This window comes from Neospora caninum, chromosome Ib (assembly GCF_000208865.1).
Source record: "Neospora caninum Liverpool complete genome, chromosome Ib".
Lineage (NCBI taxonomy): Eukaryota > Apicomplexa > Conoidasida > Eucoccidiorida > Sarcocystidae > Neospora > Neospora caninum.
In genome coordinates, this window is record NC_018386.1 from 961,653 (window position 1) to 979,055 (window position 17,403).

A 17,403-nucleotide genomic window follows, 5' to 3' on the forward strand; every position below is an offset into this window, starting at 1 on the left:
TCATCTTAATTATTATACCTACAGTGCAGAATGCGAGAATTCAAATACAACTATGTATATTTGAAGCAAGACAGGCCAACAAGCCTGTTCAGCCACTGCACCAATTCGCCGACTGTGCCAGAAACCTGTGCGGTAGAAGTTTTCTTTTTGAAAACGCCGTATCGCGGGTACAGTCTATACGCGTACACATATTGCGTATTATGACTTAGCCACCTACGGCAGAAAATATGTAGCGAGCACACAGATCTCCTCGTGGGTCAATTTATGTGACCCATGCCAAAAATGACAAAAATCTGAATCGGAAAAGTTGATGCCCCTAGCGCGTGCCGAACCCAACGCGCGGTGCCTCAACGACAAAGATCGCCACGGTCTCTGGCATGCGAGGACACTGTTCACCCGTAGCAAATGAACGGGACAGCACGCTTTCCACAAAGGAAAATGGGGAACAACGTACAAACTGAAACAAATAAACACTCTTCCGCACCAACGGGGTTTACCACCAAATGTGGGACAACACAACGTGACATCCCGACTCCGCGAAGGAGCGGATTTCGGGCTGTTCATGGGTTATAAGCAGAAAAACTCGGCACTCCATTCTCTTAAGGCGTGCGCCAACTGACGGTCACACTTCCGCACTATCCACCGAGGCAAACCGACCACTACTTTTGAGCCCAATTCTCCTTGCACCGGACGCTTAAACAAGCAAAACAATTAAAACAACTGTGGAAGGGCAGGCCTGCCGATTGGGGACTGGGAATATGCTGACAGAGCACAGGATCTCGAAGCGCTGAAGAGCACGACACCTGCTGGTTCCATCCGGGGGAGCGCGAGTAGTCTCTGGTCTCCTGTCGGAATCCGGCACCTCAGCAATTGCTATTTGTATATTCTGTACACAAGCTTGCCGTTTCCGCCAAAAAAAAACATCCCGAACAACAAAAGGCACTCGACAGGCATGACTTCGAGGCGCACACATTCCCTGGCTGCACCAAGCAAGGCAGCCGTCTCCGGTAGAAAATTGTCCCGCTTTAGAAACCCGAGGACCTCGCAATTTGAAGCGCTCTTCTACGAAGGCAAGAACGAAGCGAATCCGCAGTTTGCCCCAGGCTGCCTCGTCGACAATCCCGTGTCTCACTTCAGACCTTTAGTCCAACCTGCAAGCTCCAAGGCAATTCTTGGACGCCGACAGGCTTCAAACGCCTCTTTGCCAGCCGCCTGCTCGATTGCTTTCACTGTGAAGTTTTTATGGCTCCAGTCGTCCAGCTGGACCGACATCCCCCAGCCGTTCTACCGTCCACCTAGAGACAGGTACCGTCAACTGCAGTTCTTCCGGGAGGCATCATGCCAAAACATGGAAGCTGGCCTGCACGCGCCCAAGCTGCACTACTTCACTCTTCGCGTGTTCATTCCATACGCGTTCAAGTCATCTGCACAGAAGAGCTCGAGAGTCCTTGCGATCTCCAAAGCCGAGGGCCGGTCACGGGCGGACCACGAGAAACAGCGTTCCAATAGTCTCCTTGCTGCAGGGTGGAACCAAGTGGGGACGACGGGCCTCATCCTCTTACACATGATTGCGTCAATCACACCTGCAAAAACGCATACGAAAAAGCAAGGAAGTGCCACCAGTCCAGATGTTCATTGCAAACACCCTGAGTCGGACAGCCGCTCGAAACCGTCTGAGACCCTGACCAAGCTGATTACTTGGACTCGATGTGCACGCCCACTGCCACACAAGCCGTAGAGGACAGGAGTCAGCCTTTAAAGCTCAACGGCGCCGGGAAACACCCCTGTGCAGAACCCAGCCCCCGTCCACGTGTCCCCATATATCTTACCATCATTGGAATGGATGTCTTCGAATGGGATAGGACCGCCAAGGATTTCGATGAGACAACACGCAAGACCCCAAATATCCGCCTTCTCATCGATCAACGTTCCCACGGCGAAGCATTCCGGCGCCATGTATCTCGGCGAGCCTCCGTTGTCATCCAGTAGGAGTTTGCCGCTCGCTTCTAGACTGCGGGTCTTGCCGAAATCGCACAATTTTAGTCCGCTCTGAATGCATGCACACAACGCAAGGGCGCTCAGCTGGTGAAAAAGCCGTGGAGACCTCCCGTAACACGAACCTACTAGGTCACAGAAATCTCCGCCGTACAGTGTGCCCGGATGCACAGCACCTCCGAAAAGGGTTCCCTTCCGTGGGGCTGCGCCTGCGCCATGGCAGTTTTGAGACTTCCGTGAGAATTTACAGAAATGCACGAGCGGGCGTGGCGGGCTCTCTCTGCGCCCACAAGGGTGGAAGTCCAGAGATTTGATAGATGTCCACTCGGAGAGCGCTGCGCAGTACGCCTCTCACCTAGCACGAGACGCCCCGGCACACCTTATGCCGTGCTTCTTCTACTGGGAAAACAACTAAACAGCTGCCGCAACTCACATAGCGCATCTCTTGGTGCGAGTCCTCTGGCTTACCGTTCCATCGACAATGAGATTCGCTGTTTTTAAGTCCCTGTGAACAAGTCTTTTTTCGCGATGGAGGTAGTGGACAGCTTGACTGAGCTGCCGGCCGAGCATCAGGCGTCTTTCCGCTGCGATGAGCACCTTGTTCTCATACAGGAGATCAAACAGGCTTCCTCCGGGGAGATATTCCATGACAATGCCGACGCACTTCGGGTCCAGGCACATGCCTATATATCGGACAATGTACGGGTGGGTACCCATCGAACGGAACGAGTTCATTTCTCGCGCTATGGACCTCAGGGCTTCCTGAGTCAAGACGCCATGGGCTTGTTTCACCGCCACAGTCGTGCCTTGCCACTTGGCTTGGGACACAGTCCCGAAACTCCCTTGACTGATTGGAGCGACAATCTGTATGTCCTTGAACGGGATGAGTTCTTTGGAAGGCAACTGGAAAACGAGTTCCCGATGATCTTTGTACTCCACTAACCGCACGCCGGTGTCGCGCGAATTGAGAGGCCGCAGGACGCCGCCCACGCGACTCGCCATCAGGTGCCCTCGATGCGAGAGTGTCGTTTTCTTCCCGCACAGAGAGACACGGAGCACATTCATAGAGACGGAGTCTTCCGTCGAGGCGTCTTTCACGCCGATCGCCACCACGTTTTTCTTTTCGGCCACGACAGCTGGGCGGGAGACGGCGGGCCGAGCCGCGGTGGTGAGGCGAGTGGACGGCGCCGGAGTTGTCGACTTTGACGCCGCAACCCGAGCAGAGGAAAACCCAGTATTCGCTTTGATGTACGATTTCGCACACGAGGAATGAGAGGAGAGCCTCGTGCTTGCTGTCATCGTACTTCCGGACGAAGCTGCGGAGACGCCTCGGGCGTCTGGCGGGGCGCCCGCTGTGCTGCGGTTGGAAGAAGCGCAGTGAGACAGTGGGGCGTTGTCGTTTTCCTCACAAGTTGCCGCGTGCGCATGCAAAGCAGGAGCTTTCCCGTCTGCCGAGTCCGTTGCGAGCCGACGCGGCGGATCGCTGGAAGCGGTCGGAGCCCGGTCCCCCTGGTTCGCTGCGAAAAAGGCCCACGGATATCTGACGGCTGGACTCCGCGCTACGCGAGCAGTCTGACTTCCTGGCCGCGGCGCATTCTGATCCGACGAAGCCGACAGCGTGGGCTGCTGGCGGGGTGAGGCCGCGACCGGGAGATTTCCAACCTTCAGCTGCGAGACCTGAAGATCGCGGTAAACCCCTGTCTTTGCAAGCTGGGCGACAGCCGCCGTCTGAAGGACCCGGCGACCAGGCTGCGACGGCTGCGGCGGACTCTTCAGAGTGAGGCCAGGCACCCCCTGGGAGGTGGGCGGCGCGATTCCCGCTGTGCCCTGACGCGGACTGAAGAAGAAGCCGTGAGGAAACGGCAAACACATCGGTGCGGGTGAACTCTGAGTCGTTTTCGCCGATCCGCGCGGAGTAGGGGACGCGAAGCTCTCGACAAGGGAGCGCAGTCCGAATTCTGCGCGCGCCACATCTTGAGAGGACTTCAAGTACTGAGTGTACAGACGGTCGAGGTCGGGCGTGGCCATTCCGGTAGGGTCCACAGCGCCCGGCGCACCCTGCTGCGAGAAGACGATTCCCCCCTGCGCCTGCGGTCGCGCCCCCAACAAGGCCATCTGGTGACGGTCCGACGCCACTTCGGCGAATAAGGCACCGAACTGCAGCGTGTTCGCTCCTGCTGTCTCTACAGCGTGACGCCCGTCGCCTTTGGACTCTGGGACGCTCTCTTCCACGGGCAGAGACTTCGCAGACCCTCGAATCGACGCAAAAGCCGTGGCCTGCGAACCGTAGTTTTGGCGAATGTACGCGGCAATGGCGTTTTGCCTGTGGTGAAACAGCTGTGCTGTCCCTGCGCTAAGAGCATCTTCAAATGTGAGCCCACTCGACGAACTTTCTCCTGCGCGAAGAAGAGGCGTCTGTGTATGTGCGGATGCAACCTGTACACTCTGGCCATCCTCCGCAAAACCCGTCGTCGCCTTCAGGCGAGTTCCCCCGCGCGCAGTCGTTTCGGACGCACCAACGCGAGGACGAAGACCGCCTGGCGAAGAGTTGGTGAGGCCCCCGGCAAAACTCTTGGGCAAGAGCTTCGGAGACGAAAGTCTGCTCAGAGGCGTCCGCGCCCGCAACTCAAGTTCACAGGGCGGGTCCGCCGTACGACTCGGTTTTTCCGTGTCTCCTGGGTTGGGCGGCGCGTGTGCCTGACTCGATAGGTGCCTTCTGGAACTGAAAGGCCCCGCCTCTTCAGGAACACCTCTCGATGGATTGCCTTCAAGTATCCCGGCAAAGTTCAAAGAATGCATGCCCTGAAGTGTGGTCCGGCTCTGCTCGTCGACCGTTTTCTCCCGACACCGCGCGGATTTCTCGTCCCAACAGGGACTGTCGGCGCCGGCGGCGGGGTAATACACCAGAGGTATTGACGATGAACTCGGATTTTTGGGGACAGGCGCAGTTGTGGGGTGAAGGGGCCTTTTCACTTTCTCCGCAAAACACGAGGATTTTCCCCCAAAAGATTTAACGGGTGACTTTGGCGTCTGAGCGGGACTTCCTCCCGGGTCACCTCCTGTCGCCGGTGCGCTACTTTTCGCAGCATGTCTGGGCTGCGGCGCCTTGAGGACTGCGCACCGGGGGTGGTCTCCCCGAAGGAGTGCCGTGCTTGGACTTGCCATGTTTCCAAATTTGTGCTTGCTTCCCCAACAATACAAATGTTTACAAACAGCTTTCGGCCCCTGCCGAGCAAACCAACCGAGCCTTTTGTGACGGGGGCGTACAGACACCCGCGTGCTCTATCTGTGAAGAACGGCGTGCGGCTCTTTTTGAGCAACACGCGTCCGTGTGCACGAGATGCGCGACGGCTTCTGGCGACACGGACTGGAAAGAAACGTGGCGAGGCGGTATGTACCTCCCAACGGAGGAAACCACACAGAGCCGAGAAGGGAGAGCATGTAACCGCGGAAACGGCAAAACGGGGGCCACGCAACTGTTTCGGGCGAGAATATCGACAGGCATCCGGGACCACAGATGACGCAGAACGGTTCAGCCTTCAGATTCGGCCCATGAGTCCGCTTTGGCAGGTTGACATGACGGTGTGAGACACCTGGTGCAGAGTTCATCCCGCTTTTACGGCAGAGAGAGGCCTTCAGCACGCCAAAGCCTCGAGGGTGACGAAAATCCGGCGGACGAATATCCCGCGACTCGACATGCCAGGGGTAGAAGTGTCCCTGGATAGTTACTAGGTCAATTGAAGCACCGCGTAACTTTCAACATCCCGCATCTCAAAAATCTCGGCTTCCAGACCGGCCCTCAAACGCCGCATACTGGGCTCCTGTCCACGGACACCAGTGGACTGGTAGCCTGCGCACGGCCGCCGAAAGTTTGCGCTCCTCGGAACATGAGGATCACATACATACTTTTTATCAGGTGACTCGGAAAACGCGCTGTGGGTATGCGAAGACACCCAGAGAGAGGGCGTAGGATGGGGTTCGTACCACTTGTCGACACAGGACCACGATACTTGACGTTTCGGGGCCCGCGAGCTAGGCTACAGAACAGTTGCTCAGGACGGGAGCACGCGCTGTCGATGAACACCACAAACGCCGCCTTCGGCTTTATTCTGGAGAGAACTGACGACACAGACAAGCGAAACCGCCGAAGCTTTTCCTTCCGACAAGCTCTGGCCCTTAAAAAGGAAAAAACGCACGGCGAACACAAACAAAAGAAGTACCTCGACGCGACTGCAGAACCCGTCAAGAGCCGCGTGCTGCACGCGCTGAAGTTCACTGGCTGACACGGCCCGGTCTTCCCTTTTTTCCCTTGCTAGGCGTGACCCTGGGTTGTGTGGCAAGCTCTCTTGGATGCAACGATTTCGAGAGCTTTTGCCTCTTGAAAAGTGTTGGGTGCCCCACACAAAAAGAGGGCAATTTCTCGTTTCGCTCGGCTAGGATATATCTGGTTCGGTCGTGAATGCGGCCGGCATTGTCCCTTTCTTTGCACGACCCCGTCCAGTAAGCTAGCGACAAGGGCGCTTCGAAATTTTGCCACTGAGTCGCCGGTAGAAACGCTTTAGGCAAGCGTATCTGCTCGCTGGAAAAGACAGAAAACAGGGCCTGGCATCCGAAGAAGGTGTTCGCTTTTTGGTACCGAAAAAGTCTCGCCACTCGACAGCCACAAGACAACGCTACAACACTCAGCGTCCATATGCCTGTCGGGAAAGGCGAAAATGCGGTGCAAAGGAAGGGCTGCAGGCCGCGGTTTCTTTCCACCAAAAGCCTTGCTTTGCGGCGGACAAAAGGAATCTGTCCATCATTTCGGGGGATAACACAACATACGGTAAACGACGCCTCAGGCTGGCACCCGTGTCTGGGGGCCCTACAGCGCGCATCCAAAGCTGAACTTCCAGGCACTCTTGCGTGGTATTCTTCCCCTAGTCTCTCAGCAGCATAAGCCTATGGCAGCATCCTCCAGAACTTTAGCAAACGGGGAGTATCGCACCCTCGTCTTTCCAGGGGATTTCGTGCCTGCCAGCGGCTGCACTTCTCCGTCGTTCACTCTCTGTTCAAATCAACTAGTGTTTTTGGGAGGACGACTGGTGTCGATGTATCGTTGCCTTCGGACTCACACTTCACTTGTTTTTCCCAGCTACAGACACGTCTGCGCTTTTACGACGGCAGCACATCACTCCGCTGGCCTGCTCACGTGGTCCGAAAGGATTGGATTGCAGGACCACCGAATCGAGGTTGGAAGATGGAACCGTTAAGCCCGAGTGATCAGGGACACTGAATTCACGGGCGTGTCCTCGGCACTGCATTCCAATCTGGCTCGGATGACCCTTTTGAACACAGTTTTCTCTTGCGCTCTCCAGGACACAGCCACACCACGCGCATGCGACGACATGCTCCCAGCGCCAAGCTACCACAGGTTTCAAGCCTAGACTGTCTGAAAACGGTTTTCGAGCGCCTTTCGTCAGTTGCCTGTAGCGTAAGGAGACAGAACGGCGGCGACGACTTGTTCCGGAAAGCCTCTTCGTAGGACGCTTCGCTGTCTCGAGAACTTGGCATCTGGGCTCGAGACAGTCGTAGAACCCTTGAGGTGGGCAGCTGCGCTTGCAGTTGCGGAGAGGATCAATCCCAGTACGTGTGCGTGACCTTGTCAACCTCAGAAAACATTTGTCCGCCACTCTTGATGCCGCAGAGGTACCCGTCAGCTGTGTCGGAGCGAGACGTGGACATGGAATACACGGAGGACGTGCCCAGTTATCTGGACGAAACGGTGAACAGATATATTCGGACTGCTCCCTTCATCTATCCGTCGCAGCCACGAGAACAAACAAACTCAGCTTGAGCCGGTTGCACAGATGGTGCTACAAACGCCAGACTATTCCCGGTCCTGTGCACGCAATCTGACGTCAATACTTGTAGACGCAACCATAAACAGTTGTAAGAATTAGAGATAGTAGATGTACTGTCTGTCGCACCTGTCCATTAATACCTATACATATATATATATATATATATATGTAGGCAAACGTCAGTATATGCACATACACAGCTATAGATGTAGACGGCTAGGGTAGACGAGATGTCCCTGTTGTTCCGGAAAGTGATGTACGCCGCTATGATGAGGCCAGCTGCTTTTGATTGCCTGAGAAATCTGATGAAGTGAAGGCCTTTTAGGTTTTTTTTCCTCAAGGACGGACACGTGGCGGGGCGTGTTACCGGAGGACGTGGAGACACGAGGGAACCCGGGCGAGCATCTGTCCCTCTCCCGCGCATGGGACAGCCTGTTTCTCCGCATCGCTTTGGAGACAGCTGTTGCGACTGCGTTCTTGCTTCCCTGTCGCCTTTTCTCAAGGCCGTTTTTCTTCGAGATTTTTGTGCGCGTTCTCTGGATGAAACACACACTGATCGCGTTTTCCGTCGAGAGGTCGTCTCTCAGTGTGCTGGCCCATCTGACCAGCAGCTTATCCCGCGTTCATGTCTTTTTCCCGTCTGCTGCGCACACAGAGAGCAAAGTTCTCCAAGCCTTTTTCGAGACAAAAACGTTCGGCACGCACTTGCACATCTGGCCCTTCTTCAACTCGACAGGCAACCGTTTTCCTTTTCCACTGGGGCCCGAGGCCTGGCTGTCTCTCGCCTTTCCGAACCGGTCGCCCGCCTGCGGCTCGCTGCAGTTCGTGACGGATGAGCCGAAGACCGCAAACTCAGGGCGTTTTCGAAGTGTGCAAGAGACGTTGCCGATTCGAGAACCGCGAGTGTTCTGGGTCGCGGAGCATTTGTACAGAGAAAATATATCTTCCATGCCTCGTACGGAAGCGGGAAATCGCCGGACGACTCGCCTTTTGTGCACACACGGGTCCGAGCTGCCGGCAACGAGACAGCAGACCTGCGGAGGGCGAGCAGCTGATTACCGATTTGAAAACAGAACGAAAAAAGAAAGGGGAGGACCGGAGCTGTATGTACACTCTGCTTGCGCAAACCGTGGACAAGGACGGGCGAGATTCGTACCTCCCGTTCGTCTCTCCAGCTGTCGACTGTGCCGCTCAATCGGCAGAAGACACTTGTGGAAGACAACGCTGAGACGTATTGGAGCCGCGATTTCTCTCGCTTTCTCGCAGGCTTCTCCCCCTTTTCCCGTCTGTCCCCCATCCTGAGTCTTGCCTTTGTTTTTCTGACCACGCTTCGGAAACCGATCTCGCTCTCTCTGCTTCACCGGCGCGCTCGTCTCTCTGTTCAGTACGGGTCTCGTTCAAGCTGCCATCTTTCTCTCTTTTTCCCCGCACCTCGTTTTCTTGTCCCAGCTCTTCTGTTAAGAACCCGGCTTGTCAGTCTTTCTGAGGCCCTCACAGCTCTAACTTTTCGTCTCTCGGCGGTGTCCGCCCCGTCCGTGCACCGCTTTCCTGTCGTCGTCTCCAGAGAAGCAGGCTCTTTCCCCAGGCCTCCTGAAACGCGCTCAGCTTCCCGCGCTGCCTCCTTTTCTTTCCGGGAAACAGACAGCCGGTCTTTTCCTTGCTGCGCCGTGTGTGTTGTCTTCCTTGCCTGCTGCTCGTGCCCGACTGTCTGTTTTTTATCTCCTTCCCCCTACCTCGCCGCCTGACCAGAGGCGGTCTCCACCTGCGCAGAGCCTTTGCGCGCACGTCCTCTGAGCCGCGCATGTCTCCCCAGGCTGATATCGGGACAGAAAAAGGCAGAGAAGTGGGTGTCGGTGTCTGGAGGTCGAGGTTGATCTAGCGTTCGACACTACGTGGAACGTGCATGCATTTGTGCCGTTCCCCTGGAAAAAAAGAGGGAACCCGAACTCTTCTCGAGCACCCGCTGGATTGTCTTCGAAGCGCGAAACGCGCTCTGAAACCCCTGGGGAAGCGTACTCCTCCTCTCTGCAAACACGTGCACTTCTCTCCACCAGTTCCTCGTCTTCTCTGCGGAGACAGCTCACCAAAGAGGCAACGGAGGCGAACAGAGAAGTGAACAGAGAGAGACGAGGGGCAAGAACTCTATCCAAGTCCACGCCTGGATTCGCGCGGAGTAGGGCGAGGCCAATCGAATGCAGAGAGCATCCCGAAGCAAGGAGAAGCGAGTTCCACGCTCTTGTGCGCTTTTCCAGTTCTAGCAAAGGCACCGAACACCTGACGTCCTTCCGTTTTCCGGCCTTTGCCTCTCCGGGCGCGCTCCTCGCGGCCTGTCGCCCTCCGTCTCCTTCGCCCCGACTAGACTCGTTTGTCAAAATGCCGGCGGAGCGGAAGAGGCGGGCGTTCCTCCCTTCGGCCGCCCTCGTCAGTCTTCTCGCTATTCGTTTCTCAGAAGAAATTGCACGGACCGCTCTGTCCTCCGCCTTCGCACAGGATGCGGGCTCCGCACACAAGCCCTGGATCGGAAGTAAGTCTCGCTGCCGATGCTATAGATACATATATATATATATATATATATATATGAATGTGTGTATGTATGTATGTATGTATGTATGTATGTATGTATGTATGTATGTATGTATGTATGTATGTATGTATGTATGTATGTATGTATGTATGTATGTATGTATGTATGTATGTATGTACGTATGTACGTACGTACGTATGTATGTATGTATGTATGTATGTATGTATGTATGTATTCGGGTGTGCGTGCTTGTACACTGCACGTAGTTAATCTGTTGGTATGTCGGGAAGTCGCCTTGCAATCCGCGTACATTGGTGTCCTTGTTTCGCTCGTTAACGGCGCGGGTTTGAGGACCGGAAGAACCTGGTTGGTGCACGGCTTTGTCGTGAAGTTGCGGCGTCGGCGAAGGCTTTTCCGACGTGTGACCCGGTGGCGCCCTCCCCTTCCGTTCTCCAAGAGCCGGACCCATCCTCCCGCGCCGCCTCTGTGTTCTGCTCCCTGGGCTTGCTTGCTCAGACTGCCCTCGTTTCGGCTTTTCCTTCCATGCGTCTTCGCACTCTTCCTCTTCTCTCCTTGAGACTCCGTTTGTAGTGGACAGCGTGGCTGCATGCGCGGCCCGCTGCCACGGCTTCGTTCTCTCTTCTTTTTTCTCTTCTACGCTGTGCCGCGGGTTCGAGTTCGACCGGCGCAGCCGTCTCTGCTCGCTCTTCGCCTCTCTGCCATCGCCCTTCGCGTCTCTCTCGCGGCCTTCGCCGTTCATCGCCTCGGGTGTCTCTCCGACGAAGACAGCCGGCAGTCTGTGCGCGACGTCCTGTCTCGTCTCGGAGTGGAGCGCGTGGGGAGCTTGCGAGGGCGAAGGACGGACGGAACCTGGGGCCTATGAGTCGACTTCGGGGATTCAAAGGCGCACGCGACACATTCGCAGACTCCCGCTGTGGGGCAACGAAACGTGTCCGCTCCTCGAAGAACTCAGACCGTGCACACGAGGAGACTCCCCACAGTGCGCCATGGAGGGAATCGGGATTCTCGGGTGGGGCTGCAACCCCGAAGACGACTTTGCAGAAAGCGGTGAGAAAAACGCAGAACAGAGCGAGGCAGAAGAAGGGAGAGAGAAGAAACCGAAGGAGCGAGATCAACGGACAGGTTATCAACAGAGAGGAACACGAGAGAGCGGAAAATCCGACGGGGAGGTGATGGATGGACAAGACAGAAGCCGAAGGCGCAGTGGAGAGGACGGGAGACACTTTCAGGCACGCCAGAAGCCCGGACGTCAAAAGTAGAAGACCCTGCGAATTCGCCAAACGTTCCACGTTCCGTCTTCTCGCTTTTCTTTCCTCTCAGGCACCGACCGGCATTTCGTGACGAGTTTCGAGGCCTGTGGGAATCTCTGTGCCTCGGATCCAGACTGCACTTTCTTCTCTCTCGACCGTCGACCGCGTGCCTCTGCCTCGTTTTCGCCGGGCGCCAGCCCGCGGAGTGAAGAGAGACAAGATCCATTTCCCAGTGGAGAGCGAGAGACGCACGATGGGCAGGAAGTCTCCATGCTCTGCTACATCATTCATGGCCCAGAACCTGGATGCATGTTTCTCTCTGAACACTTTGTCTCGGGTAAGGACAGCCGGCAGCTGCGTCCCATCCAGCTCCTCTCCGTCTGGGAACTTCGCGCTTGCTCGCCTCTCTCATGCGCGCGTCCTGCCCCTTTCTGGACTCTTCGTCTCCAATGCCTGTTGCCTCTGTGTGTCTCTTCTCTCTTTCTGCTCCGCCCTCTCCCGCTTCTCCTTTCCTCGCTGCTCTCTGACTCCAGCGCCGCGCCAGGGCGGCGCCTCGCGGTGTCCCTTCGACTGCGTGCCGGGCGAGTGGAGCGACTGGGCCCCGTGCAGCCATCCGTGCAGTCCCGAGCAGCAACAGTCCAGAACGCGCGGGGTCAAGATTCCAGCGCGAAACGGCGGCAGAGATTGCCAGCTTGTCGACACCCGAAACTGCCTCGGAAGCCCCATGTACCCGCGTGTGAATTGCGGTAAGAGTGGGAAACAAGAAAGGGAAACAAGGCGGAAACGAAAAGGAAAAAAGCCGAGGAGAGACACAACACACTGAGACCACCACACAAGGTAGAGGAAGCTGCCTCCCTGTCGACGTGCTTTCAATTCTTTTCTCTTCTCTGTGTTCCTTTCTGCGCCTTGCGCAGCCCAAGCGGAGTGTACGTACTCGCCGTGGTCCTCGTGGTCGCCGTGCAGCAGTCCTTGCGAAGGAGGAACGCAAGAAAGAGTGCGCTCTGTTCTGACCGGCGGCAGCAGGCCGTGCAACGCAGTGAAAATGGTTCGCGCATGCAACGACGGAATTGCCTGTTCTTCGCGAGGTGCGTTCTGCCCCCTTCTCCGAGGCATTCTCGCCCCACAACAACCATCCCGGCGAGAAAGAGAGAGAAAGAGAGAGACCGAGAGAGAAAGAGAGAGGAGACAGAGTGGGAGAGAAACGGAGAAACACACAGCGACTCTCTGCTTCTCTTTTTCCTTCGCCGGATTCAATGGCTGTCTGCGGTTTCCGTCTTTGGTCTTCTCGTTGCTGCAGTCGGTTGTAACGCGAGTCCGTTCGGCGCGTGGTCTCCCTGTAGCACGAGTTGTGAGGGCGGCGAAAGACAGCGATCTCGGCACGTCGATGTCGCTTACGGAACAGGAGGCAGTGCATGTGCTGCAGTCTCGCCCTTCCAAGTGGAGACATGCAATGAAGACGTCCCGTGCGGTACGAAACGTCAACGACCGTTCAGGGCTCGAAATGCGATCTCTTTCAAAGAGGAAAAGGATTTCGACGCTCTTTTGTCGACAAACTGCTGTTCTCTCTCCTACGCTTGCCGGGTCCTGCGTGTCCGCCGACCGGCCTCGGTGTCTGTATCGTATTTCCTGGTCTTGCACTGGCATGCGACATGCGCACATCCTGAAACTCGCAGCCCATGCCGATTTCCTGTTTCTCTCCAGATTCACGAACGGTACACATCACGAACGATTACAGACGGGAGTGAACCTTCTTCTACGCGTATACACATGCTGGTCTGTACATCTGTACATGCAAACATGCTCGTATATATATATATATATATATATATATATATATGTATATATATGTATATATATGTATGTATAGGTGTAGATATGTATATGTATGTATGTATGTATGTATGTATGTATGTATGTATGTATGTATGTATGTATGTATCTGCATGTCTTTCTCTGTGAGAAAGGAAGGACACTGGCTTTACGTGCTGTCTTCCCCGATCCGCGAGAAGGTCTCTGCCTCTTTTTCTCCTCCATTTTCTCGGTCGCCCCTTCGCCGTCTCTGAGTGATTCTTCTTTTCTTGACATAACTTCGGATCTTGTGTTTTCTCCTTCAGGACAAGACTGCGAGTTCAGCGCTTGGGAGGAGTGGAGCGCATGCAAGGCTGTGCCGGGCGCAGGCTGTGGCCAGCGGAGCGGCAGAAGGCAGAGACACCGGGGAATTCTGAAGCAAAAGAAAGACCCGTTTTCAGGGCGGCCGCTGCCTTGCGGAGACAACCAGGCGTTCGTGCAAGTCGAAGACTGCGTCGCCCCTGGAACCGACGCTTGCGGTAAAGACAGAAACTGACAGAGCTGAGTCTCACAACACCCTCAACATATTGTAGATATAGTGTTTTGTGTGAGAGGGTTTTGAATCTGTCGTGTTCTGTCTGTGTACACTGTGGTAGACGGGATCCTTATTCACATGTGGATAGATGCGCGTATCTGCGCTCACCTATGCAAGGTGCATATGCATATATAGGCGGACTGTCCCCACATATATACATATATATATATATATATATATATATATATATGTGCAACCGCATATACATATATATATATATGTGCAACCGCATATACATATATATATATATATATATATATATATGCAACCGCATATACATATATATATATATATATATATGTATCCCTATTTGCAGCGAGACGCTGCCCTCATTGTGAGTTGACCCATTGCCACGTGTACCCTCCCGACACACACACACACACACACACACACACACACGTGTGAAAGTGAAGAGGAATTACATCTGCATGCATATTTATCTGCTCTGTAGAAGGCACGTGCCTCCGTTGTTGGCTGTTTTCTGCCTGGCGCGGAAGAGCTTGTGGTGGCTGTGTTTCACGTGCCCGTCGCCTGTCTTTTTTTCCAGCGGATGCATGCGTGATGACGCCGTGGACGAACTGGTCCGCATGCAGCGCAACTTGCGGCGAAGGTTGGCGCACGCGCGTCCGGTCCATTCTCAGACCTCTTCTCTCCGGGAGTGGCAAAGAAGGCTGCCCGCCGACCGTGGAGACAGAGCCCTGCTCGAAGACGGAACTCGCGCCGTGTCCCCCGGAGGAGCAAAGCGAAGAAAACGGCTTATTCAGCTGGAAAAGTAAGACAGAAACGGCGTCTGAGCCACTTTGAGACCGATTCGCGTCAAGTGAGAGACAAAGGGAGACCTCCGCAGGAAATGTCTCCTTCGAACAGGAGCACACCTTCGGGAGGGCTCCGTGAATTTGCCGTCGTTCGTTCTCGCTTGCGTCCCTGACTCTCTCAGCTCCGCAGTGCGAGATGGGAGAGTGGCAGCCGTGGACTGCATGCAACGACAACTGCCAGAGATTTCGCTTTCGTCTTCCTCTCTCCGCCGCCGGAAGGCCTGCCTGCTCCGTCGAAATCCAAGAGGAACCGTGCGACGCGAGCACGTGCGTCGCGGCCGCTCGCGCCGCTTCCAGTTGTAAGTGGACGAGGTAAAGATATATGAGAAAATACAGGGCGAAACGTGGACGAGGTAAAGATATATGAGAAAATACAGGGCGAAACGTGGACGAGGTAAAGATATATGAGAAAATACAGGGCGAAACGTGGACGAGGTAAAGATATATGAGAAAATACAGGGCGAAACGTGGACGAGGTAAAGATATATGAGAAAATACAGGGCGAAACTTCGGGGCTTCGACGCCCTTGCACCCGCACTGCGTGCCTTGCACTTTTCCTTCGTGCGTCTTTTCACATTTAGGGAGCGGCGCCGGGAGACAGGCTGCGGCGTCCCAGGCGGGCTCTGACTTCTTGCCCTCGGAGAACTTTTCAGGAGCACGAGATTCGTTCTCTCCTTTCGGTTCGGCCCCCGTCGTCCTTCCTGCCTCGCAGGCAGACGTCTCTGCGATCACGCGCGCCTGTCTCCTGAGCATTCTTCTCACGCTTCTCATCATCTTTCTCTTCATCTACTTTCGGAAGAAAGGGTGAGGAAACTGCGACAAAGACACTGCGGAGACAGCGCAGGTTCCCGCACGTCACTGCTCTCTCTTTCACCTGGAGCGACTGCGCGTTTTGCGGATGCCTTTCTCTGTTTTCTTTCGCCGTTTTTCTCTCGGGCGCGTGCCGCTAGAAACAAGATGGGCGCTCAGGCGCAACGGTCGACAGCGCCTTTTTTTTTCGTTCTCTCCCGTCAGCGACTGGCGCGTCTCCACGTCGACGCGCACGAGCGAGCGTGTGTCTGTCACTTTCTCCTCGCCTCTCGCTGTGTCTTCTCCCGAGAGTTGGCCTTTCCACTCTCGGCTCTTTTTGTTGTGTTCTGCCTGTCGCATTTTCGTCGGATTTGGAAGAAGACTTACTTCTCTCCACCTTGTGAGACCAGCCGCTGGTATCCGACTGCACCGGAGAGGCGAGGGCCTCTGCAGAGTGTTCGAAACGCCTGGAGAGTGTGCCTTGTTTGTTTGCTCTTCAGCATTCGAGGACGCCGGTACATTTATCCGCTGGACGGCGGCTGGACCGCCGCCAGTTCGTTTGCAGGCGACAATGACGAAACGACAAGCTTCGTGATGACGCAGGGGCAAGAAAACTCGGCTGAGGGCAGCCAGGCGGCGACTGCAGGCGCGGAGAGAAGCCAGGAGGGCGAGGACGAAGTTGAGAGCAACGCGAGCGAAAAACTCGCGAAAGTCGACGTGGACCAAGACATGTCTTTTTGGGACGACGATGACGAAGAAACGAAAGAAGACAAGTAATGCAGGCACAAGAGACAAAGAGAAGAGACACAGAAAACAGGGGAAAGAACAGCGAACAGGAGAGAGAGAAGAGACCAGAGAGAGAGAGAGAAGAGGCCAGGAGAGAGAGAAGAGGCCAGGAGAGAGAGAAGAGACCAGGAGAGAGAGAAGAGACCAGGAGAGACAGGGGAAACGTCGGGGAGCAACGCAAGTGGAGACATCGCCAGTAGCGGCCTGGACGAAGCGAGGTTTCTGTGTGTGAAGAATGAGGAGACGGGACGGAGGCTCCGCAGAAAGAGAGGAGTCCCCGAGGAAATAGACAGAGAAGGACAGGAGGGGCGTGAAGTGCATTAAAGAGATCTTGTCAAGGCCGTTCGAGGTGGAGAAATTCGATAGGAAAGGGGCGAAAGAAGAACAAGGCAATCGTAGGAACTGGACTCACATGGGAGCACGTGTGCAGGAGTACACCGTCTGTCGGAAAGAGCAACATACGCCAGAGAGGAGCTGCCCTCTGACGCGGCTTCCGAGGAAAAAAAATCCTTTTTTATTTCTTCGTATCTCGGGCCCTGTGCTTCCCAGTGTCGCTTGGCGCCGTTTTTTGCACCCCCTCTTCTCTTTCCCACCAAAGGATCATGACACGCAGTTCTCTGGGGCGGACTCGCCCGGTTGGGCGAAGAGGTTTCTGGCCCCAAAACAGATAGCCCGTCCCCCCTCGAAGACAAGTGGCGACATAGAACGTACACCTCGGATGCGCAATTCTCAAAATCCCGCAGTTTTTGCGCAGATTCCACACTGACCCACAATCCCCGTCTGCGAGACACTCTCAACAGTCTGAATCGACTTGCATATATATATATATATATATATATATATATATATATATGCAAATATACAGACTATATACACACTCAGACATATAGAGATATACACACGGATATATGGATCCCTACATATATATATATATATATATATATATATGCAAATATACAGACTATATACACACTCAGACATATAGAGATATACACAC

At 55.0% G+C, this 17,403-nt stretch overlaps 2 protein-coding genes across 2 annotated transcripts; one reads left to right on the forward strand and one right to left on the reverse strand.

Annotated features, from left to right (window-relative positions):
- Nucleotides 1–1,380: 1,380 nt before the first annotated feature.
- Nucleotides 1,381–4,794, reverse strand: NCLIV_003460 (hypothetical protein; the record flags this gene model as incomplete). Its single annotated transcript, XM_003879847.1, has 3 exons — nucleotides 1,381–1,583; nucleotides 1,830–2,049; nucleotides 2,464–4,794. The coding sequence occupies 3 exons, from the start codon at nucleotides 4,792–4,794 to the stop codon at nucleotides 1,381–1,383; spliced, it is 2,754 nt and encodes a 917-aa protein (XP_003879896.1).
- Nucleotides 4,795–10,211: 5,417 nt separating this feature from the next.
- NCLIV_003470 (putative thrombospondin type 1 domain-containing protein) lies at nucleotides 10,212–16,397 on the forward strand (the record flags this gene model as incomplete). Its single annotated transcript, XM_003879848.1, has 10 exons — nucleotides 10,212–10,362; nucleotides 10,879–11,430; nucleotides 11,704–11,970; nucleotides 12,167–12,379; nucleotides 12,548–12,718; nucleotides 13,748–13,960; nucleotides 14,564–14,788; nucleotides 14,954–15,130; nucleotides 15,413–15,635; nucleotides 16,121–16,397. The coding sequence occupies 10 exons, from the start codon at nucleotides 10,212–10,214 to the stop codon at nucleotides 16,395–16,397; spliced, it is 2,469 nt and encodes an 822-aa protein (XP_003879897.1).
- Nucleotides 16,398–17,403: the final 1,006 nt, after the last annotated feature.